The 25,812-nt window shown below is 38.8% G+C and overlaps 3 protein-coding genes across 3 annotated transcripts in view; 2 read left to right on the forward strand and 1 right to left on the reverse strand.

Annotated features, from left to right (window-relative positions):
• Positions 1-51: 51 nt before the first annotated feature.
• LOC117166447 (neuronal acetylcholine receptor subunit alpha-10) lies at positions 52-18,544 on the forward strand. The gene is given in 11 exon segments (XM_076624695.1): positions 52-1,718; positions 2,200-2,452; positions 2,455-2,619; positions 9,544-9,680; positions 11,070-11,224; positions 12,153-12,336; positions 14,970-15,186; positions 16,073-16,207; positions 17,044-17,222; positions 17,742-17,871; positions 17,946-18,544. Coding segments are annotated over 10 exon segments (1,644 nt in total). The 5' UTR covers positions 52-1,718; positions 2,200-2,358; the 3' UTR covers positions 18,194-18,544.
• On the reverse strand, positions 18,364-19,424 carry LOC117166452 (calmodulin-like protein 4). The gene is made up of 5 exons (XM_033350419.2): positions 19,274-19,424; positions 19,167-19,197; positions 18,968-19,099; positions 18,718-18,900; positions 18,364-18,642 (listed from the first exon to the last, which is right to left on the reverse strand). Exons 1-5 carry the CDS (start codon positions 19,274-19,276, stop codon positions 18,542-18,544), a joined length of 450 nt encoding a protein of 149 aa, XP_033206310.1. The 5' UTR covers positions 19,277-19,424; the 3' UTR covers positions 18,364-18,541.
• Positions 19,425-20,621: 1,197 nt separating this feature from the next.
• LOC117166445 (disintegrin and metalloproteinase domain-containing protein 10) overlaps positions 20,622-25,812 on the forward strand; it is a 56,824-nt gene continuing 51,633 nt past the window's right edge. The window contains exon 1 of the mRNA XM_033350412.2: positions 20,622-20,957. The gene's annotated coding sequence lies outside the window, so the exon portion shown is untranslated. The remainder of the gene's footprint in view (positions 20,958-25,812) is intronic.

The raw sequence follows: 25,812 nt of genomic DNA on the forward strand, positions 1-25,812 counted from the left end.
AGGTATACACGATATCATTATGTATGTTTCTTTTTAACAGGAGCTCGCATAAAAATCGTGTTGTTACATATTTCGATCGACACTTCCTTCGCATTTGCTTCAGGCGGTATTAAGAAGTTTATATTCCTAACATTCGATAGTTCTTCCGAACTATGCAATTTTATGTTTAACATATTCTCAGTCGCCAAGGTAGCTGTTCCTATTTTTAATCCCTCCGTCTTTATTTCTGCCTGTAAATACGCAACGCCATATTAACCAATTCCTTCAGATGAACTATTTAATTTAAAATTGATGTACAGCATAATATTCTTTATGATCAATGACATAAAAATTCGGAATTTTCTCAAAGGTAAAGCTCATTTTACGTCCATTCATCATCATTTCAAAATTCATATAATCATTTTGCTTTAAGGTGACTGCGTTTTCTTGATAATGATGCGTTAGTTTATCCATAATAATCACCCAAATTTGCATAACAAAGAAAAGTTACGAAATTTGCGATTTGATCCAAATCATTTTCACGGGTCAATTGGATGAAGTTGATAAGAATCTCGACATCGTACGCTCGTCTTTTATCTTATCGAACTTGTCACTTTGATTGCTAATAGCTTCATAAGGGAAAGCTAAAATATTGAAATCTGCTCCTCGATCTTGCCCAATCTATTTGCTCTGTTTTATCGCAGGAGGAGCCGTGAGAATGAGCATCCCGTTTACGTTGTCCACAACGGCTCGAACTTTCGCGTTGTCGATACCTTCCGGTATTAGTAAATTTTCGCAATGCTTCATCATTCTCTTGATTAAGTTGCCAAAAACTGATCTTTCGCTGATATCTGGTAACTGTTTTGTTAATTGCTCTTCCAAAGGCTTGATCATGTTTATACGGAGATTGTTCCCTTTTACAGTTATTTTAATAGAAGACAGATCTACCTCTGGTCCCAATAGTATTTTCGTCTATATCATATGATATGTTATGATAATAATAAATAAACGAATCGTTGATTTAATTTCATTAATCCATTAAGGAACCCGTAGTAGAACGATGCATAAAGTTACATCATTGGAAAACGTAAATAATTCACATATTTTTATTAATATGTGTAAACATTTTTCCTATCCATCAATTAATCAAAAAAATATAAGTAAAATATTATGTTAATATAACATTGGTCCTCGATGGATTGATAGCAGTTATGTTAAAAATGTATTATCGATTTAATTTAATTTTAATCTTAATTATTTAAACCTCGTAAACGCTGTCTGGTCGAATACCACTGGACACGATTTGCGTTACATAGTTGGTTTCCACCGATTTCACGGAAACCTCGGTCGGTTCTTGCTTAGTTTTGCTTCCGGGAGTATTCAACATTTTGCGGGTTTTCGAACATTGACTTCTCTTTATATCCATCTTTCAGACACTAAGAGGACACCTTGTTATCGCATCAAACTCTCGCTTACGAAGGACAGCTCGAGCGACGCGTCGAAAGAGTGCAACAAGAAATTTTCAACGATATCGTTGCAACAATCAAATTCACGGATTAAAATGCGATATGTTCTGAAACGATAGGTTTACTTGTCAATTTGGAAAGCGTGCCAAAGTGACATGTGAGAATCAGTGGATAACAAAAGAGCGTGGACATCTTCTCGTTTTAAATTGCCAGGTTCCAACAATATTCTTTCCTCAAACTATCATCTATAGAATATCGAAGTAGAAAAGAAAGGTATTTTAATTTTCAATACTTTAATCCTACTGCGGTCCTCGAATTTTTATATCCCAATGTATCCATTTTTGCTTCAATCGTTATTCATTTTTGTCCTAATAAGCAAAAGGATTGTTAACGTTTTAAGAAGAATTTTAACGTACAGTACTGAACAAAAGCGGGAAATAATTTCTTTATTCTATTCATCTAACATTGAATAATAATAAAACGTTTTATCGCTTCCTTCGATCTTGTTAATATCTAAACTAAATCAAAAAAGATGTGTTAGGGATGAAGTTTCACCCGTGATAGCATAAATGTGATTGTCTTGTAATAATATCTTGTAACAGTTAAAAAGTTTGTTAACTATAAAAATACGTGATTATCTTCAAAATTGCAAAGAACGCAGTAGGCTTTAATATAAAGTTGAAGAAAAATTTCATTTTATTCTAATTCTTGCAACAATACCACAGAACTAATCTCGAGCTTAAATTGGTCATAGATAACGAGGAAGAGAATGTCTGTGCAATTTGGAGCGACGAAAGCTCCGCTTAATTTCATCATAGCGGTTAATTGCGGTCTACTAATCGAACGAAATTTGTAATCGACGGAAGTGGAGCTGCTCTTTGGAGGATCGACCGCGAACGCATGAAACACCAGAATGGTTTCAACCTTGTACAAGCAGTCAGTTTGTTTAACATTCGTGTCTGCATTGTTTGAAACGCCTGCGCGAATTTCCTTGGGAATGGACGTGGCGGTGGTAGGGGTAGCGCGGGATTCAGGGTCGAAATTGCACGGTGGTTGAAAAGCATCGGACATCAGTCGAGGACAGGCGGTCTCGCGTTTAAGTGGTCTATCAATTCCATGTCGCCTTTGGTCCTGTTCTTTCATTACGGAGTTCTGGCCATCATTTTCGGGAACGGTAAGTCGTTCCTCTTTTCATCCTTTCTGTACATTCGGTTTTCACGCTTGTTTTCTTCTGAAATTTCACGAGAAATCAACCGAAATTTTACAAATATCTAACTAAAATTTCACCTAGATCTTATTCGTTTGTTGACTCAATCGAGTTTAAAAAACAAAAAAGAAAAAAAAAGGAATTGCATTATTACGAATTAAATGTTCATGTGTCTTTGAGTATTTAATGTAGATGTCTCTTATTTTCGTCGAGTGTTTCTAGAAATTTTAAAGGAGACACAAAAGAATCGAGTTATTGTCAATCAAACGTTGATACAGCCTTTTCGAATGCCACGATCTACTTTGTATAGATATCGTTTTTGCAGAACTTTCTTCAAAGTCGAACTTTCTCTTCTTAAGTTTCGAACATCTATGTTGCATACGATAAAAAAAAGATTCTTTTTATTACTTCTTTATAATCTTCCCACTTTTTTCTCGATCAAATATGAAAATAGATTATCAGACAAGATTATCTTAGAGAGAACAAATAGATCCGAATGGAAAGTCCATCATCTCGTTTGCACACGAGATTCAATCTCGATGCGTAGTTAACGTCGAAAGGAAAACACCGATTAAGGACACCGGCCTTGTGATTAAGGCCAATTCCTTCTGTCTGTACCGATAACCGAATTGCCTTCGCCTATAAGATTTCCCGAGTACAAATTTTCCAAGCGTCGATTGATTTAGAAACGAGTTCCTGCTTTCGAAAATTTTCCCGCTCGCCTCTAAACGGGGCTCGACAAAATGTTTATCGTCTCTCGAATTCGATTTCACCGGCCAATTTCCATCTTCTCGGCCGTGTCTTGCCTCGTCGTTCGGACTCGTTCGATCGCTCTGAAATTTTTTCTACCTCATCTTGTTGCGAATACACGGTATTCTATCTACGGAAAATAGACTCGAGTTCGTGAATATTTCATTGGATGCTCCAAACAGACAGCTGTGCCAAACTTTGGACACCGAAGCATTCCCTCGAAAAGTATTCTATTCGCTACGTAGATTTTTCTTTCGTGACGTAGGGAAACTTAGGGAAAATGTCGCAATGTCGCGCTATTCAATTCGAGATGTTTGTCTTGTTATCGCGTAGGACGAGCGAAGCGTTTTCTCGTTAGGATGCAAATAACAAATGGTCTCGTAACTTGCTGCGAGTTGCAGATATCTGGAGGAACGCTTCCACTTCTTTTCACAAAAACAAACGATCTGGAGCTGCCCTACGTTCAACCACCGAAGAATTCTAAGGCCAATGGTGTCGTTTGGTACCACAAGTGCCTCTGGTATAGATATAGCTTACGTAGGTGTCACGAGTTGTTCGTCGTTGTCTGATAGCGAACGATATACTCGAGGTATTCTTGATATTATGGCGGTAAACCAAAGCATCGGATTAAGGCACATCGTCGAAAGGGCGAATGCAAAACTCCGTGTACGATGCAAATGTGTTGGCGGGCTAACATAACTTTTATGTGTGAAACCACGGTCGGAATAAATCTGCGATTTGCATACGTGTAGCCACGAGGCGAAGACGACCCATTAAACGCACAAAGAAGTGTAAGAACGGGACAGCACTCGTTGAAACCGCTGCCGAGTTTGCCTTTGGACGTTGCAGAGCAAGCTTAGCTAAGTTGCCAGACAATCTTTAAGCGTTCGGTTAAAGCTAAGCCGAACTTCGTTATCAAAAGTTAGCGTTAGCCATCCGTGTAAACACTTGCAACGGTTGCGCCTCCGCCGTTGCTAATTCCTAATCGGAACATCGAGATTTGCATATCGCCACCCCTCCGGAAATCCGACTCCTTCGTAACGTTCCCACCAAGCAGATCGATCTGTTTGTTTACCACGCTATCTCTATTAGTTGCGACCGGAAGTGGAACCGAAACGACCAGAAGTACGTATCAAGGATCAAGGTAATTGCTCGCTAACGACTCCGCGGTAAGTTTGCACTTTCCGATTTTACTTCCTTAGGGGAAGTTAGCATGAATTTTTGATAACGCGAGAGCTGAGAAAGTTTTGTCTTACGGAAAGGGAAATAAGATGGTCTCTACGGTGAGGCTGTTTCGAGTTTTCGTACGTACCTTGGGATATTTGTACGCAGCATACTTACTGGTTTGTTTACTTCTTTACAGGATAAATCCTTCGGTATAGAAAATCCTCCGGTATAAAAAGATATAACGGCGAAGACAGTGCTGTATACAAATATATGTATATGAAAGGTGAGACGATTAGGGACAGATAGAGATATATTGTGTAAGTACTGGGAGTGGAAAAAATAATGGAAACACCCCTTATATGATGTATATCTATACATAACATATAGGAGGTGTATCTTCGTCCAATCCCTGTATTAAGGTGCTTATGGGAAAAAGAGACAAAATTGAAAAGTCTTCGGCGAATCATCGAATTACTTCAAGAATGATTTTACTTATAGATTACATAGATTATAAAGAATTCGTGCATGTATTCAATATTAGAATATTTATTACACGCACTTGCTCTTTACTTTTCTAGAAATATTTCAAATTGCACTGTCTAAGTTTCGATATTCGAAACGATCATAAATTTGAACTCCCCACTGATACAATCGTGCAATATCGTTTCCACTTAAGGTACAAGAAAATAAAATATTTTTCCATCGAAATTTCCCTACGGTAAAAGCAAGGAAGAGGGAACACCGATAGAAATTATATTCGTTCGGGGGATATCGAAGGATCTTCGACGTCGTTGCTCGGGTATTTTGTTAAAAGTGCGAAGGATTTTTCTCATTTTGTAGTCGTAGAGTCTTTCGAGGACTCTCGTCGCCCTCGTCTCGTTCGTACGAAAGAATCGCGGCTCGCATGCTACGCGAGAATGAAGAGCGTTTCGCGCATTTTCCGGCATCGATCGTGTATCGATGCTCGATTCCGAGTTTTTCCACCGGCGTATCCTGGATTGCACGGTAATTCGCGGACACTCGACGGTATCAAATTGAATCCTCGAGCGTCCGGCTTTATCGGGAAACCTTCTTTCAATATTCCCTTTGCTCTTCTTCTCTTCCTCTCTTCCCTCGTTTCGTATCACTGCTTTAAATACGAATACAAGCGTACTCCAGTCCCTTTATTTCTTATATAAACTTTTATTATTGGCACAAGTATCGTTACGATTCGATCAGCCTCTTAAACGCTCAGCAAACACGACGAGATCTATCCAAGATATATGTAAGGTATCAATTACAACGTATATATTCTGAAACTATGCTATATTATCATGTTTTGTACTTCCTTCTCATTATACTTGCACAACACGTTTTGATCAATTTACTGAGCAAAGTGACTTACCTAATGTTAGCTAATATTCGGACACCATGGTGTCCAAGTATATAGCGTTACCGAATGAACGGTATTTTAATATATTAAAATACGTATTCTATGGTTAATAGAAACGTAAACTTTATTTATTTAATCAACTTAGTTTTGTGTTTGACAAGCACAGATGAAGTAATTGCGAAGTTTGACATGCGAAACTATTTGGATAATGAGTAAATTATATTAATTTTGTGTAAAATATATACATATATGTAATGTAGGATGTATGATACGTATAAACGGAATATATAATAAATAAATATATATATTTATATATGAAATATATTTCATATATGTTGCATACGTATAATGTAACTTACTCGTTATGCAAATAGCGATGTTCAATTTCGCTAAAACCCTTTATCCACTAACACTAACCTTAGCAGGCCCGGTTAAATGACCGGTTCCAAAATTTAATTTGAAATCGTGCATTTATTGTTATTTCTTTTGTTCGTCTAACTTTGTGTAAATTTTTATATCAACCAAAAAGTGAGAAATTGATTAATCAGATAACGCGAGAATTTGCATAAAGTTAGATGAACAAAATAAATAACAATGAACGTACAGCTTCAAATTAAATTTTGAAACTGGGCCTGGTAAGTACAGTGTTAAATAAATAAACTTTGCGTTTTCTGGTATCCCTCCAATGCCATATTGCTCGGATATTAACGCAGATCGCTGTATTGTGCTGAAACGCACTTGAGCTGATATATATAAAAATAAAAAAGAAATTTTTAAATTAAAGGCGCACAAATGAATCGAGTAGAATCGAGCAAAAATCATCAAAGTGCGTCAAACAGAAATTTTTTAGTGAATTACCGCATAGAAATCGAAATATATCGTAGGGTATGTAGAAGGAAAAAAGAGTGCTCGGTTCGCACAGCAAGTCGAATTTTCCGGGCTTGGAAAAATTCGCGCGCTGATTGTTCCGAATGCGCGGATTTACCACCGCACCGTCGGAGACCAACGTGATGCTGAATAGAATTTTCGTTGTAAAGGAAAAAGCGGATTCTCGCGAGCCTTTTTCCCCCTTCTTCCTAAATGTCGTCTTTAAATGTTGAAAAGCGTGTTCGAGAGCACTCGATGTTCTTCCGCGACACGACGCTTCGATACGCTCAATTTCTCTTGGAAATTACGGATATTCGCAAAATGTGTAAAAAACGAAGGCTGTCTATCTTGCACAACCCAATTAAATATTACTAATGAGAGTTAGCCGTATCGGGAAACCTTATAATTAGATTGCGGATTTTCATGGATTTATATACGTGGGAAATTAAAAAGGTACAGAAATATTACCATATTTTAATTATAATTATATTTATAATTGCAATTGCTGCACTATTATTAAATATGCTATACAATATATATAGAATATATATAATACGCAAGAATATAATAGAAATGCGAAGTATCCAAAGTACTTGTTAGAATATTTTATGGAACAAACGAAATTTCTGTTTTTTAGGTTTCATCTCTTCGATCGGGATCATGAAAATAGAAATCTTCAGAAAAATCCGCGGTCTATTTACAACGCTAACAAGTTTGACAATGGAACAAGCGAAATATTACAAGAAAATGTCTATTACCAAGCAAATTCTAAATTATATGATTATCCAATTACTATAAAAACTATAATATTGTAAAAAATCTATGTAATTTATAACTTGTAACTTATCAGTTTAATAATGCTATTAGTTGATGAATTAGTTGTGCAAGATTCATGCCAGGGGTGTAAAAAGAACCAGGGAGTTCGTAAAATAAACATGGACAAAGGTCATTTTCGTTACGCGCGCTTCAATTATAGCGCAGGCAAAACTTGGCCACGTTAAAATTAGATCCCTTTACTTTTCACTCGATCAGCTCCGTAATGAACTTGTGTCTTTTAATGAGCTAATAAGATGTACGAGTCAAGAGGCAAAGAAATCCATAGGAAGAACTATCGAAGAGAGATTTTTCTAACGAACGGGTTTTTTGGCAAATACAATGGTCTGTCGAAAACGACGGTAAGGTGGACTGTTAAATGATTCTGGAAAGAGAAACGCCTCCACATCGCGGGGAGGCTATACCGCGATATGTGACGTCCATTTAACGATCGGAAATAAGAGGGTTGGGGAGGAAATTCCCTGAACCGTGTGTTACTCGCGTGACCTTACACCTCTCAAAGACTCGGACAGCTACTCTTGTCCAAGAGTTCTCCATTGGAATTGAGAATTTGCGGAGACAGCGAAACGTTAAAGCGCAAACTTTTTAATATTACGCGGAAGGAAGAGGATACTGTAGTTTTAACCTGTTAACCAGCTCATTTGTTTAAAAATTTTGCTCTTTCTTTTCTTCTTTCGTTAAAGTAGAGAAGTTCGTTAAAAGATCGAGTTCTTTCATAATGGGTGATAAAGCTACAAAATCTTTTTAAGCCCCGGCTAACGTTATGACGATCGATATTTTTTAATTATTCAAAAAATGAGAGAATCTAATTTCAAGATCAAAAAAAAAAAGAAAAAAAGAAGAAAAGAAAAGAGAATTTTGTCTGTGGGACGACGATGTATTTGGAATTTTTTCATTTTCTGTAGGAGACACGAAACATGACTCGTTACCTTTTTCTCCTCTATGTTCTTCAAACATAAATACGATATAATTGATTTGTAGCAAAATTAATAGTGCGACTCATCGAAGAATAGCAGATCTGTAAATAAAAAGATTGGTTATATCCATGAGATTAGGAACTCGAGTGACGAATTAACTCGTCTTTCTCGGATTTAGCAAATCTTTGGAAGACCGTAGAAGATTTGCAGGATTATATTCCTCGTTAATTAAACTGACGACTATTAGCGAATTCTGTTTGGTTAGTATACTATTGTCTTCGGCGAGACATCTCTTATCTAATTGAGTTGCGAAGGCAACGCCTACTGAGCTTCGAGAAAAGATGAAATGAACCGTAGATTAGCTACCTTGGCTGATCTACGAGAAGGCTTCCCGCGTTTCAAGACACAATGGCCACTTTGATGAAACGAACGCTTCCACCTACGGATGGGAAACGCTATAATGGACATCCTTGATGTAAAGAAAGGAATTCGATTCGTGATTAGAGAAGAGATAGAGTTTGTGAAATGATACTCGCTATCAACTCTAATTATATTATAAACTGTTCGTCCGAAGACAAAATCGGTTAAACGTTTCCCTATCTTTCGATCGTTCGACAAGTTTTAATTTACAATAAAATTTAACAATTCAATTTCCGATTTACAGTGAAATTACAATTTGTTCTTTCATCGATAATCTGTTAACTATATTTGCCTGAAATAAGACGAAGAGCGAAACTTGGGATCAAAGAATTTTATTTGAAGTATATTTTATATATTTGCGATAACGACTGGTTCCAAATATTTAGGAATGGCGGTAGCGTGTATTAAACCAGAAAGAAACAAGAGTAACGAAAACGAATTCGTGGAAAATCTATGCCGACAAAGAAAATCCATTACTGCGAGGACGGTGTGATGTATATTACGATATACGAAATTTAATTCCCATGAATATTGGACAGATTCCGTGCATGCTTGGTTTTACAGGTTTTGGGGATGAACACGAATACAGACTGACGAAGTATTTGCTCGATGGATACGACGCCGGTGTACGACCAGCTAAAAATTTCTCCCAACCCCTGTCGGTTGTCTTTGGCCTTTCTCTTCATCACATAATCGACGTGGTGAGTATCTAACACGCTGAAGAGATTTTCTTGAAACATTAACACGTTAACACGGATCCCAAGTCGAGGGCTGTTCAGTGTGATAAAAAAAAAATTTTTTTTTTTTGTTGATACGTTGAGCGACCAGATCATCGCCTGGAGTCATCCGCACTGAGCGCCTGAATAAAACTGTTTTCGATCGAAAGATCGCTACATTAAAAAATTGAGAATCGCAGCAGGGTTAGAAGCGTGATTAATCGTCGTCATTAATGTGACTTTTGCACAGTACCATATTTATTCTGGACGATAAATTTCGAGAACTCGATATAAAAGTGATTTTTCAAACGATACGCTGTTCCACGAGCTTTCTCTTCGAGGCAGTCAATTTTTCCAATTTCTCAAGAAATTCAATGTTCTCGCGCTTAACGAGAATTTTCGGCCGCGACATCTCGAGCATGCTAAACGCGAAGAAAATTCGTACTCTGGTTTTGATGGCGGCGGAAATATTATGCAGTCGCGTGAAAACCGAGATAATCTGGAAATCGTAAAAACGTGTACAAAGCGGGCAATTGCCAAGCGATTCGTGCATGGACGTTGCTTGTTCCTTCGACATGTTGAAAAATGGGAAATTCAGGTCGGGCTGAAACCCGTATTAACTTTGACTTCGGCAGGAGTATCGGCATTCCGGCGGTGCGCGGCCATTTAGACCGGGAAATACAGTGACTCGCACAAATTGATCAAATATTTCGAATATTCAAATCAATAACGAGGCGCAGCGACCTTTTCCTTTAATCTGCACCAGATAGCGGAAATCCATGAAAAATCGTACAAAAATCATATATCGTATTTGTTTCTACGATTAATTAAAATAAAAAAGAAAAAAAGAATTGATGGCCATTTATCAGTTACTTTTCAGCAGATCGAAGAGTTTCTCGATAGAAATTTATTCGTCATGGCACAAAAGAGATTTTACTTCATCGTTAATTTTAGATGAGACCAATCTCAACTTCTTTGTTACCATTGCAAAAATATTCAGATATTGAAACGACGTTTGATTATGAGTCTTTGTACGAATTTATAATCATTATCATGCATATATTTCTTTCCGTATTCGTAATGACGATGCTGCGGACTTCGAATTCGAGGAAGAAGCTTGGAAATCTCGTGGGAGATAGTCAAGGCTGGGCAGTCGGAAATACCCAAGACAAATTACTCGAAGAACGCGCCAGAGCTGGATGGAAACTTTCAAAGATTTGTCTCTCTTACATCTAGCGAGAGACATCTTTCACCCGTCGTATCTTTTTGATTAGTTAGCAACAGATTCTTTCTTTCCTCGTATGACGACGAATTTTACTTTTGCATCGTTACATGGTTATCTTTTTTATTTTCTTTCGATGATTTTTGTCACAGGACGAGAAGAACCAGATACTGACGACCAACTGTTGGTTGACACAAACCTGGACGGACCATCACCTGAAATGGAACGCCTCGGAATTCGCTGGAATTCAAGTGATCCGCGTTCCTTACAACCGTGTCTGGAGACCGGACACGATTCTGTACAACAAGTAAGCGATTTCTCTCGCAGAATGTCATGTAAGATACAGTTCATTTTTGCAATAGTTACGATGGTACTAGATTTAAGAAAATTATGAATGTCGGAATCTCGGTGGCAGACGAACACGTGTACCATACACAGTTACTACAAAAATATTTCTACATTGCTGCTAAGAATTTGTTTAATATTTTTCTTCTCGTTATTTATTCTTTCACGTAGATCGTACGATTTTGAGTTGCATCGTAGAATCGAAGTTCGAAGAAATTCTAAGCATCTACAACACTATGACAAAGTCTAATCTTCTTTTGTATCATGAAAATATCTTTTTGAGTCTTTGATTCGTATAACGAGCTCCTAGAAAGTATCCATCATTTTAATACGCGCTTTGTATCTTAACGAGATATGGAAGCATCACAATTAATGTATATTAATGTACGTTTCTCATTGATGTTGCATTCACGTAATTTCTATATCTTGTATCGTTGCTTGGTATCTTATATCTTGCGTTTGTTTCTTCCCTTTTCCACTAAATCACGTTTTTCTATCGTTATCCTTCTCTGCTTTAAATTTCGTACTAGAGATGAGCATCCTTAGAAGGTCAAGAGACCTGTTAAATTAAATTATTTGATTTATTGGATTAAAATTAAATGAACTTTTGCCATTTACTGCATTTATCTAACCGTAAACCGTTGTCATATATAGGAACAAAGAAAGAGAAATAGGAAGAATCAATGACTTGCTATTATATGAGCTCTAGTTACATCAATATTGTTTATCTCGCAATAAGTTTGAATAAATGGGCTCCTACCGGTACAATTTTCTCTGGCCAGTCAAGCGTTATATTACAAAATAGAAGTTTTGGTATTGATTGGCAGCAGCAGGGGCGCGCTGATTTCTTCCATCCGTCACTAGCCTATATCCTTTGGTTTTGTTTATAGCGCCGATCCACAATACAGCTCGGCAGTCATCAATACGAACGTGATAGTCAGCCACACAGGGCAAGTGGTGTGGTTGAGCCATGGAATATTTCGCAGCAGCTGCGACATCAACGTAGAGTTCTTCCCTTTCGACGAGCAACGATGCGTCCTGAAATGGGCCTCCTGGACGTACGATGGATACCAAGTAAGATCAAGTCTCTATAGCTCCTTTCGTTTATTTCTTCATCCACCTGGAAATCCCTCTGCTTCTGTGTTACTTCATAATATTAAACTTTTACCTTTCACGGAAGCTTGAAAGAAACGAAGGAATCGCAGGCGATGGTTGGCCAAAAATTAGAGACGGCGATACTGAAGGCATCGGGCAATCTCGACACCGCGAATTCAGCCGATAGAAGGCAGAATGCAGTTTTCCACGCAATTAGCTCGAGCAAAAGCTGCACGGGACTATGAGCGCGTGCTGACACCCACGAGCAACCAACACGTTCGTCCTCGTATATTTTATTCAAATCTTCATCGATTCTAAAATTACCCTACTGTGTTCTCCACACTTTTTCCTTACTTTGTACAGATTCTTCTTTTTTCTTTTAGCGGGAACGAAACACGTGTCACGGGCAGGCTTCTACATTTTTTCATCATTTTCGAATGTTCTCTGATCGAGATTCTTTCTTTTTGTACACGTTTATTCGTGTACATTGTATCCAAGTCTTGTCTTAACGAGGATGAAACACTTGTCACTGGTGTGGTAGTAAATTTTTCATTGCTTCGCACTTTTTCGCAATTGAAGACTCTTCTTCCTTAAAACACTTGTATATGTAAATTCACGCGTAAAATGTGTATACCTGGTGGAGCATTTAAGAAATACCGGTCAGGGATTTAATCCGACAACGTGTGCGATCTGCATCGGCCAGATTCTCCACTGTATTGCCCTCAATTTCACGCAGTTCCTCTCTTGGGACGGTATGCAGATGAGAAAGTGATATATCGTACGGAGGACCATCCGTTGGACGATAAAAATATCCACGCTGTGTTAGAGAGGTGGCGCAGGCAATCAGTTTGACCGAAACCTTGACACTTGACATTGATGTCCAACATCTCTGTTCTAAAAATCTTTCGTGATTATCAATCTGAGGGAACCGCGTTTCAGGTTTTCCTCTTTAAAAAAAAAGTATCAGATTTAATTTGCCGTGTCATCTGATCCCTTTTCCCTTTATACGTGTCTCGTCCTAAAGATCTGAATATTTTGTGGCTTCCTACCGGATTAAAAGCTCAACGTAACTGCAAAGGCGTTAATCGAGCTTGCATATAGACGAGCTACTGCTGAAAAGTAGGAGGAAGGAAGGAAGGAAGGAAGGGATTGAAAAAGAAGGTAAAGAAGGAAGTAAAGGGGAAGAACGAAGAGAAGGGTAGGGAACGAATGAGAGATAAGGATAAGATGGGATTAAAAGAGAAAGAAATTGAAAGAAAAAGGAGGAAAAGGGAGGAACGAAAGAGGGTGGAAAGAAAAGAATAGAAGGAAGAGGACGAAGACAAAAGGGGCAAGAAGGTGAACGGAAGAAGAAGAAGAAAGCAAGGAAGAGACGCGAAGAGAAAAGAATAAAATGACGAAGAGAAGAAAAGAAATGAGAATGGATAGACCTATGTTCTTCGAACATTTTTCTGGTTTATTTGTAGGAAAATGGTGGAACAAAGGCAACGTTAGGAAATTTGACAGATTTTCCAACACGATCAGAATAGGTTCGATCTTTTGAAAAGTCCAGAGGCGCTTAACAGCGACAAATCGAAAATGCCGGTTCGGGATGTCGCAAAAATGGCTCGGGCAAATCGAACAGCTTAATCCCAAATGCGAGAAGAATTCAATGCGAGCCGTTTCTCCGTATCGGCGAACCTCGACGCCCGAACTCATCCTTTCACAGAGTTTTCCCATTTCCTATCCGCTCCCTCACCCCCGTCATTGAATACATTTTGCGTGTCGCTACGTTTTTGCAATCTAAAACGCTGGAAATACGTTCCGTCTTAGGCCTTTTCCCCATTATCCGGAGAAAACCATTTAAATTGGTCATCAACCTGTTAACTGAAACGTCTCCTAATCGAAAACTATTATCCTGTAACGACACACTCGTTATATCATTATGCGATAATGCCAATGATAATATCGAAACTGTTGTTGCGAATTTTCACCCGTGACAGTCTTTAAACGGTTAAGAGTTAACGAAGACAAATCGGTTTTTGTTAAGTCGGTATAATTCTTACTTTTAACATTTTGTTAAAACGTTAATGACTCGTGTTAATATAACGTTTGTTGCTTGACCAAGCCAATAGAATATACTGACAATGTTCGGCTGTTTAACCCTCAAACACCTCGTACAATTTCTCTTTTTATCCGCAGAAGCACAGTGATCAGGAATAAAGGGAAAGGTACAAAAAATTTGATCCGTTCGCTTTGAAATTTCTCTTTTGCAAATATATAGTTCCACTTCGCAATAGAACCATCCCCATCGCGTCGAATATAATTTCACCGCGTCGCGTCGGTTCGTTTTTGCCTTATCCAGCATCTGTCTACCGATTGTCCGCTCGAAATATACTGACACGTAATCGCAGAAGCTCCGTTCTGTTCCGTTGGATTTAATTCGAGTTGACGCTTTAACGCTTCTAATCTAGCTTCTAGGATCTATTCCCACCCTCGAGGGAGATAATTGTTCGTTGCCAAGATGCCACGAGTAAAATACAGTTTCTTGCGCTTGTGCATGGTGTGTGCACTTGGATCGTGTTGTTGTTGTTGTTATTGGAGAACTAAAACGTAGAATGTTGTTTATGCAGCTGGAGCTGGAGAGGCAAAGCGAAGAGGGAGACGTGAGCAATTACCAAGCAAACGGTGAATTCGACCTGCTTGAGTTCTCCGCGAGAAAAAACACCGAATACTACTCCTGCTGCCTGGAACCGTATCCAGATATTACTTACGAGATACGACTGCGACGACGACCCACGTTTTACGTCTTCAACTTGATCCTTCCGTGCATACTCATCAACAGTGTCGGTGAGCATCCTTCATCTGCTTTATGTTTCACGTTTCATCCTACAATTATTAAGATTAATTAACACTGCAACCATCGAAATCGTTACAATCCTCTTTTTCTTGCGACTACACGGCAAGAACGTGTGTAAAATTTACTATTGGATGTTTAAAGGAAAAAAAATTGGCACCCGCATCTGCAGCTATGTGGAGTATCGTTCGTAAGATCGAATGAGTTTATCGAGAAGTTCATTTTGGTTGGCTAATTGGAAACTTGAACGTCTGCTTGATATATCGTATAATATAATTATTAATATATTGTATTATATGATATAGAGGATTTTGAAAATTCATTAGCACTGTAACGAGACGCGACTGTGTTTTAATTGTTTACAGGTATGTAATAAAAACTGATTGTTCTAGTGACAATCTCTTTGAGAGGATGAGAGTAATTTGCAATATCACCACGATACATATTATTCAGGCAGAATGCAGCACCTATCCGTAAGAGGGTCAAGCGTCCTTATCGAATCTGGAGAGGAAATTTCATTAAAACGCTCGAATCGTAAAGCCACCGTACGATAGGTTGACGCTCCAAGTCACAATTTTTTTAATCTATGGAAAAATTATTCTTCCCCATGGCAAAGGTATTTGAATCTTTGTAAGGAAACGAACACGATTACAGCCGGTTAACAATGGATCTCGAGTCGTCCACTACTCGATGGGAGAAATTTATGCGGGACTTTTCCTCGACCCTCTTTTTTTTTATTTCCTCCCTTGACAATGGTGGAAAAAGTTTGGCGCTCGTAGTGATCTTAAGAATGGCCTGCCTCTGTTCGATATTCTATGACGAAAAATACCACTGGCGGAGCTCGAACTTCTTTTTTAATTCCGTTTTCCGCTTGTCCAGCCCTGTTGGTATTCTACGTGCCGTCTGAATCGGGGGAAAAGGTCACCCTCGGGATTTCGGCGCTTCTCTCCATGACAGTCTTCCTAATGACTATTCGCGAGACACTGCCGCCCACGGAGAAAACACCGTTGATAAGTGAGTGCCTTTAAAGAACGATAATTATCTTGGGGTAAATGGAAACGAAGCTGTTGAGCATAGATCGTTTAACCCTGCTGATGATCCTTTCGATCATTTTCGAGCCAATTGTATTTTTCTATCGTTAAAATATAATATAAAATATCTTCAGCCTAAACAAAATATGAAAAAATCCTATTGGTATGCGTGATTCCACGCTTTAATATTATATCGAACATCTTCTTGAAATATTACAAATATTTTTTGTTTGCTAATACAAAAGGTGATAATGAAAGAAAATTGAAATATAAAAATTCGAGGATCGAAGCAGGGTTAAATTTGTCTTGAGCAAATGCATTTGAAATGAAAATAAAAAATTACTATTTAAAATAACGGATACACGTATGTGTTTAATAACGACGATACCAAAGGCTGACATTTTTGTGATTTGATTTGACATTATTTTTCTAAATGTCATGGAAAAAGTAACTTTCAATCTTCATATTTTCGCCCTGCTTGATATTCAGCCTGTCTCCATAGGATTTGCGTAAACATTGAACAATGATCGCTAATGGTATCAACATTGTCAGTGTAACCGAGTTTGATTGGAAACTCCCAGGCGTCCTCTTTGAAAGTCCTGCGGTGCCAGTGCGAAACGCAATAGAATCGCGTTTACCCTGTTACAAAAGCATAGTATGAAAGAGTCGGCTACGTACAACGCGTAACTCCGTAATTGCAAGCTTGTTAGACAATTAATTTATACAGAAACACGTGACGCTCTATGGAGCGACAACTAGTTTAGTTTAATGGTTAATTTATTATATTCGCCTAGTCATTAATTATATTATCATGTTCAGGTCTTTATTACGGAGTCAGCATATGCCTGGTATCCTTCGCTTCGGGATTAGCGGTAGTTACATTGAATCTTCATCATCGTGGCGTTCAAGGTACCAGAGTGCCTGGTATCGTTCGATCGTTGGTCTTGGACAAGCTCGCCAGGATAGTGTTTCTTAATTTCCAGGAGGAAAAGAGATCGGTAAGATGTACTCGTAGTGAAAATACTTAGATATTGCTTTTCTTCGACGTTTTTGTGAACGATATAGCAGAACTTGGTTTATATGAGTCAGGATTGGGCACGCTAAATAAAATAATAAATAAATTTATGTGGAGGTGATGTTATTTGCTAAACAATTTTAACAAAATTCTAAAAACCTATTTGAGGAATAAATTATTTCTAAATAATTTGCTCGCCAAATATTTTATTAATACAATACAACGTACAGGATAACAGAGAGAAGAAAATTATATTTGGCCGAGAAATCACGCGTATTATGTAATACCGATTTTTTCATATTTTCTTTAAATTTCACAAATCTTTTAACGATGGAAGAATACGATTCGGTTAAAAATGGCTCAAAGGATACAGTGTATATGTACAGGAAAAATCACAACTAGTAGGAAGAATCAAAAAACCCCTACTATATGAACTTTATGTAGTTGATCTTCATCCTTCGATGGATTCAGATAAAATTCTCCTGTACACAATTTGCATCAGGACCCTGTCGAGCCTCCCAGAAGAAAAAACAATTGTCCATTGCACTGCAAACCGGAACTGGCCCAGTCGCAATCGTCGCCCAAGTTCGTAACCAGAAGAGAGGAAAGTAACAGCAGCAGTCCTAGTTTAGGTGAGTCTTATTTGTAAAGATATATCGAATTCTGTCAGTTTAATCTCTATAACTTAAAAAGAAATCTGATGCAGATCTTGGTAAAGAGAGCCTTGAAGCGCAATGGTTGCGTGTGCTGGGAAGAGTGCACGCGACGATCGACAGGAATGAGAAGCGTCTGGCGGAACAAGACCGTCGCGAACGAATGGAATTAGATTGGAAACAAGTCGCATTAGTCAGTGATCGAGCGTTACTTTGCGTTTTCTTCTTGACAACGGTCGTCAGCACCACCGTTATCCTCTGTGGCTCTCCACCAGCCACGAATATCGCCAAAGAGGGATAGATTCGAGAAGGACGCTGATAGGAAAATTGTATTAACCGGGCAGCGGATTCGACTAACTTTGTTTCGAATAAGATCGATGGATTAAGTATTAAGCACTGGTAATTATAAGCAATCTTAAGGATAAGATGTATAATGTTCGTCTATCGGAGATAAACTGCTGTGAAAATAAATTCTTTTTGTTTTATGATAATATTCTTTTATTAATTTAAAAAATGTACTGTATAACAAAATTACATAAATATCAAATATTCGAATATGTTCAAATATCAAAAGAGATCTTTCAAAAATGTAAAAGATATTAGTGATAATGATAATAATAACAATACTAAAGATATTAATAAAAAGATATTAATAATAATCAGGTACAGGTGCACAGGCTATTTTTACAAAGTCTTCGTATTTGACTTGCCCATTTGGAGATACGTTTGCTTCCCTAAAAATTTGCTCCACTGAAAGTTAGAGATAAATGAAGTAATTAAGAACACTTGTTGGAATCAATATCTAGAGTAAGTAAGAAAACCAACCTTCTTTGTTACTTAATTGCTCACCCCAATGAAGCAACATGTGTGCTAATTGTCTAGCAGGTATAGTACCAGTCCTAAATTTGTCTGCAGCTTGAAAAGCATCTATCACCTCCTTCGGCAGATCCTCAGCTCTTGTTTGTAAATGCATGACTTCCAAAAAATCAGCAAAAGACATCCTCCCTCCTGTGGTTAAAAATTTGTGAGTTTAAAACCATTTATAATATTATAAATCATTTCACCTTATTTGTACCTTTATCCTTTAAATATTTATTTAATTCTGCGATAGTGGGACTTAATCCTAGTGATCTCATAATGATTGTAAGTTCATCTAGAGTACGTATTTGACCATTCCTTGCAAATAGATAAAAGCATTCCCTAAATTCTGTAAAAAAGAATTTATAACTCTGTAAACAGCAATCTTAACCAATTTAAAGAATTTACCACTGTACCATCTATATCTTCTTCTCGAAAATAACGAGCCTAGAAACCAAAACATCCAATTAAAAACATGATTATGAAGTTAACATTTAGACAACTCTATAGTAAATAACATTACCATAGTGCAAAATATTATACAGGACACTTGACAAAATAGTGTAACTTTACTTTATTCTTCGTTTACGTGTCAAATAACGTTATCTAAGGTAAGACTAGGTTATTTGACAAATAATCACATAACCTTACTCTTTTATTGTACAGAGGCGACACCGTCGTGTGCAACGTGCACTAATCACAATCAGTCACCACTTGCGATCGATCGATCTTCATTTAAATTTCATCTTTTAGAGATAGAAATTTCATCTGTTTTTGATATAAGTACTCTCTAAATATTGATAATAATTGAGATAACAATTTTTATTCACGTAATCCTTTTACTAATGTAATAAATTTACCAAAGTATTTATAAACAATTTATAATCATAAATCAGAATTTTAATTTCAAATTGAATAAATGTACGCGCCTCTCGTAGCTAGGATTTTGAGTTACATTCGAAACAGAGAACGATGGAAATTTGGGAGGATGAAAAGGACGAAAGTAGCTTGGTCTATCAATAGGGGTCATCCAGAGCGGCGTGGCCACTAGCAGGAAGGGAAAATGAACAAGATATAGTGGTCTGCGAGGCAAACGTCGCTTGGTTATAGCGGGGGTGGCTCGGTCGGGCGAATAGGGGTTAAGTAAGCCCGCTGCAGGGGTTTTCCCCTTACGTGCTGAATAACCCCACTTCAGCGGTATCATGCTCTCGTCTTCTTCCATTTACTGACACGTATGGTTGGCGCTAAACATCGTAGGTACGTGAACAAGAATTCCATGATACAGTAAATAGTTTTCATTCATATTTTTATGTGGTAAGATGACAAACATTTTTTTGCAAATAAATTACTATTTCCTGATAAAACAGATTAAAGCAGACGATTACAGCCATGTTTAACAACTACCAAAGGAATAGTTTAAAATGAGAATAAAGTTAGTAGTGACAAGAATAAATGTAACAAAAATTGGTAAAAATATTATATCTATGTGTTACTTGTTTTCCATCAATAATAACGATATAGGATGATGATCGTAAACCCTTCAATCGCCCTTCTATTTCAGAAACACTCCTTTCCTTTGACCGACGACTAAGGTCAAGTTACACGGAGGTGGGAGTCGAACCATGGTAGTCAGAGTGGGGTACCGATAGAGGGGTTGATGGTACAGCGTACCACTATTGGAAAGCGTTGGTCCGCGTCCAGCCATGGAAGGGATCTCTGAAAAAGAAAGAGATCGCAACATTAGGGGAATAAGAAAGGGTAGAGGAGAGTTCGTAAGGCAGAAGGAGAGAGGGCGCAGCACAGCTGGGTCGAACGCGATCATGGTAGGGGAAGTCGGTGTCCTCGGAGTCCTCGTTCACACGAGTCACGAGCGTTGCCGTCCGTCAGTACGGCGCGGAACGCGTTCCTGTTTGTCTCGTTGTGTGGAGTCGGTGTCGCGCGTGCCAATTCTACAGCTTCTCTCCTTCTTTCTCTGTCAGACTACGCATTTCTTTGTTCATTATCGTCGATCAAGCAGAGAAAGAGAACGACGCGACTGCACGCTGCCGTGTAACACACGTGTGATATTGTGGGTAGTTGGTGTGGTGCGACAGGATGCGGTACAATGACCGTAAATGAGTAATCGACGTCCCTGCGAGAACCGGTTGGAAGGACGAGGATCACGGCGGAAAGGACGCCCGTGGCAGGACTTCAACCTCTGTGCATAGGTAGGTGTCAGATAGTATGCAAGAGCAGCGAGCACGCGCAATATTCTACGTGCGAGTCTCTCCTTTTCCATCCCTTTCGGCATCTTCCTTTCTTTTTCTCCCCCCATCTCTCGATCTATCTCTCCGTACCTCGGTTCGCGCGGTTAAGCATCGTAGCTTTTTTTTTCGTCGTGCACGTCTGTCTACTCCTGCGTCGCTCATCGGTGTGTACGTTTGTGCATATATACATATATACATGCACAAATCGTAACCTGTCGAAGGGAACGCGAATCGTCGGTTCGGTGAACGATGCTACATTTCCCTCGCGATCACCGGAGTCAACGTAGTTACGCGACGTCCGATTTTATCATATAATCCGACGAAACTCGCGTTCCTAATAACCGTCGAGAATACGTCGCACGCACATTTTCTCCCTCGTTGTTTTGTATACTAGTGTGTTTACGTCGGATTGTACGCGCACGATGGGAGATTTAAATGTCACGTAAAACGCGTCCCCAGCGCCACCAGGTCGTTTGACGGAAGTGGCTTCGCCGGATGCTGATTTTTCGAGGGAACACACGCGAATCAACGAACGCGCTCGACTTATAGGTTATATAGCTATATACGTTTTTATCATAGACACAATGCGCTCCATTTTTTTCCGATGCAATCGCGAAAGGGTTATGAACTTGTGAAACGAACGAAATACGAGTGGAGGAGAAAAAGGTTAAGGGAGGGATAGTCGAAGGAATCGTGATTATCTTTGCGAGAAATTACAAAAGTTATAGCCAGACTTTAATTGTCGTTTAATGGGAAAAGCGAGCGTTAAACGCAAGTACCGACGGTACCGGATATCGAGTTGGAGCATGTAACGAGCGTTGCATAAGGGCGCTTATCTACGTGAAAGTTATATTAAAAAATAACTCGGTGAGTCCGTTAGGAAGTCAGAACCATTGTTCACCGTACGATGCTCTTAAGAAACTTGCTCGGGGAATACAAAAGCATGCGTTAAGACTAATTAATGTTATCAGCCAACGAAGCTTCCCGCGAAATCGCCTAACTCCGTGTAATTGCAGACTATGTAGAGCCAATATCGTCTCATCGATATTACACAACAACTTGCCTCGTTTCGATTCAGTTAATTCGACACGCCGTTTAAACAACACACTATATTAAACATAACGGTTAATCCATCAACATCCACGCGTCGATCCTTGTTAAGCCACTAAAGGCTAACGTTGGTCAACGTGACCTTTCGTTTGTAATTTCTTCTTTCAATCAATCTACGTTATTGAATTTTATTTTTTAATATCGCTGTTGTAAAAGAGTATTCGAAGTATTTGTTTAATACCTTTTTCGCTAGTACGTATTTTTCATCTGTACTCTATATACGCAATTTTACAAAATGCTATGATATTTCAATTTCTTTAAATTTCATAAAATTGTCAAATCCAGATGGAAGAGACAACAACAAAAAAGCATTAAACGTCTGAAGCTTCCTTTCACAACGACGATTAAAAATCAGAATTCGGCAATGTAAACATAGACGGAAGAGGCTACAAATGAAACGCGTAACATTAATGACTCAATGAGTAATTGTAAAGCATAAATTTTCATACTCTGAAATCCTTTTTTATTTGGTTTCATCTCCATCTATAATTTATGAAACTAACAAATCCTCAAAGAAAACACGATATTCCTATCATTCCTAGAAATAGTAACAATACACTATTTCTATAATAAACTATATCAATTTCTAAATTGTAAAACATTCTCTTCTATCTTCACATCGTGTAGCATCTATAAAATGTAAAATGCTTATTATTCGTAATACACTTCTGGTACGTTGACAAAGCTATTACTTTAGTTATAACTCCTAAGAATATTACGTTTACGTTATTGGTACTCATTACCTCATTGTATAATCCTTAATGAGTTAATTACGAACTACGAATCTTTATATTTTAAAATCATCCCTTGCTCGCTCGCAGTTCCTCCGTCGTTCCAACGGTGCCCGACGCTAACTAACAATAGAAACTTGAAATTAATAATCCCGAAACTCCTCCGGCTTGTCTCCCATCGACGTAATTTCGCAGATGAACGTAACCATGGACTACGCTAATCGCCTTAAGCCGGGTATTAATAATCCTCGCACGTTCGCGACTCGCCTCCTCGATTTCATCAGGCCGTCACATCCGAAATTTTCTGAGTTTTGACCGGGTCTCGCGTCGAGACTCTGGTGACCTCGGAGCGATCGCGAACCGTCTCTTGGTAATTTCTTTAAAGGAGTTACGCCTCCTCTCCGTGCCGATGTCCGCTGAGTTCCGCCGACGAACGCTTAGGACATTACGCAAAACGTGTTTTGTTAGTGTGCGTTACGAGGTAACGGTTCAGCGAGGCGTGCTCGATGGAAAATTGTCCGATGTTGGCCGACGTTGGGTTTTACGATCGGCGTTCGCGATTTTCGACGCCCGCACCGAGCTTTTTACGCGTTTTTAGCCGCTCAGACTGTTTTACGTTGGTTCACGCTCGCCTGAAACTACCATACACACCATATACCATTGTTCGATATCTTCATCGGGTCTGGAATACCGGAAATGGACAGGAATTTCGGTTAATCCCTCGCTGATTTTAGTCACGGTTCGTGCGTTCCATTTTAGGCAGACCTTTCGAGGATAATTTAATTTTTCGTTTAATGTTTGTCGACCTATGTATGTGTCAGTCTTGGATCATTTAGCAAACGAAGATCATAGCAGAGATAGAAATAGATAAGTGATATTTCCGATCGTTTCATAAGAGATCAATTTTATATTTGATTTCACCTGTTACTAGACTGTGACTTTAATGCGAAGTTTGAAGATGCAAAAATGAACGGAATTAATATAATATACGATGGAATGTCTATTTGACTTTTATTTGTCTAATTGCGTGCAGAAAAACATAGATCGACATAAAATTCCGCTGTATTGCAATATTTATGAACACCGCGTAATCTCTGACTTGCGGTATAATTTTATTGGTAATGTCAGTTTAATTGTACAAGACGACGTTTTGTGCTCCAATATACATAGTCGGTAATATACAGAGTGGCACGAAAATAATATATCACGAAATCTTGAACGAATTTAAAACCATAAGGGTCACGATGAGAAGAATTTCGTGCGCGGATGCATCGACGAGTTAATATTCCCAAATCCGGTGACATCATCGGTCCCGTTAGTCGGATTCGGCCCAAACGCAGAGATAGGGAATAGGCTTACGTTCCGACCTGATTTTCCCGCGGATAAATCCGACGCGTTAATTTAAAAGTTCGCCCGGTAGAAATTTCATCTGGACGCCGGACGAGTGTTTCGAATAATGAGAAACGTTCCCTTGGTCGGTTTAATTCTGCTCCAAGAAAATTAACTGCGCTCTCCGGAAACACGGAGAAGAGTGGGACGAAGGGCAAAGAAAGAAAAAAGAAAATAAAAGAGAAGTGGACAAAAAAGTAGAAAGAACGCGAAGTATCCAGAAGAAAATCGCATTTACAATCAACTGCATTTGAAGGACTTAAAATCACTTTGAATTTGTATACATTTGAATTTCTTCGAATATAATTTAAAGCTACGAAACTGTTGAAAGTCTTGTAACTCTCGCGTGTCTCGAAGTCTTTGTATAGTCTTTGACAGTCTTTGTATTTTTCTTCGATTACGCATCGATGTTACTAACACGTGTTTCGAAAGAAAGACTAAAACCAGCGCGTCAGCATTAAACGATTATGGCATTCAATTCGAGATTGCAAAACTTTCAGGATATACGTATGTCGAAATTTTAAACGCTCAAAACTGAAAATTCCAAATTTTCACTCAAAGACCTTGGAAGACGTTTCGTTTTTAATAAATCTTCTCTATTCCGGCCAGATTGCGAACGTTAAATTGCATACAATTTATAGGAGAAATTTTAATGAATCAGCACTTTGTACAGATACCTCCTTCATCTTCATTTTTTCCAATTTTGAAACTAACGTAGTATCTAATCGTTCTAACACATTTACGCGAAGGTGTATCAAAACTGCCAAAAATTCCAAGCTTCGATTCGCGTTCGAAGCGATTCGAATCTCCACAGTCTTGAAGATCTCTGAACCGCTCCAAAATCGGAATGCCCATTGCTAGATGCGGCTCTGTACGGTGAAACCGTAGCCGGTTTACCGCTACACCCGACACACATACTCGTTCCGCCCAATTGGAGTGCGTTGGTCGCATGTTCCCGCTAATAATGGCCAATTGATACGTTATCACGACCGGTTGCATACGAATACAGAGCCTGGTATTAAATATTTGGTGCGACGATAGGTGGAACGTTGGCGAGAAATCCGCGTGACTCTCGTCGTTTCATTGTTCCTTCTGGCAAAGTCGGTGTATCGCGGTTTCGCGTCATGGAAAGAGGACAAAGCCGTGGAACGTATCTACGTGGGACGATTATCATTCGCGGATCGTCGGCCGAGAACGACGCGTTCGTAGCGCAGAACCGAGCGGTACGCGCGAGACAATTTTGCAAATTGTCGCCAGGGAGACGCGGGTCGAATTCTCTCTCGCGACCATGTTCTCCAGTCGTATTCCCCACCATGCTCCTCTTCGCCATTTTCTCTCTGCACTTCTCGCTGCGCGTATCTCCACTTTTTCCTCGTTTTTCCTCCCACGCGAGAATTTGTTTCATCCAGCGGCCGCTGGAGAACGCCGATAAAGCGTGTTCTTTCAACGTGCAGCACACCTACATAGCGTGAAAAAAATGCGGATGTTTGCAAATATTACGAGAGATAGATTGCACGGTAGACTGGTCTGCTTGGTTACCTACGATCGTTGATTCGCGCACGTCGAAACGGAAAGCCGATTCGAGA

This window comes from Bombus vancouverensis, chromosome 15, assembly GCF_051014615.1.
Source record: "Bombus vancouverensis nearcticus chromosome 15, iyBomVanc1_principal, whole genome shotgun sequence".
Classification (NCBI taxonomy): Eukaryota; Metazoa; Arthropoda; class Insecta; order Hymenoptera; family Apidae; genus Bombus; species Bombus vancouverensis.

Coding starts and splice junctions, on each gene's coding strand:
- LOC117166452 (XM_033350419.2), bottom strand. Junction 18,901..18,967: donor TAAATATTTAAAGGATAAAG/GTACAAATAAGG, acceptor TTTTAACCACAG/GAGGGAGGATGTCTTTTGCT. Junction 18,643..18,717: donor GCAATTAAGTAACAAAGAAG/GTTGGTTTTCTT, acceptor TCTAACTTTCAG/TGGAGCAAATTTTTAGGGAA.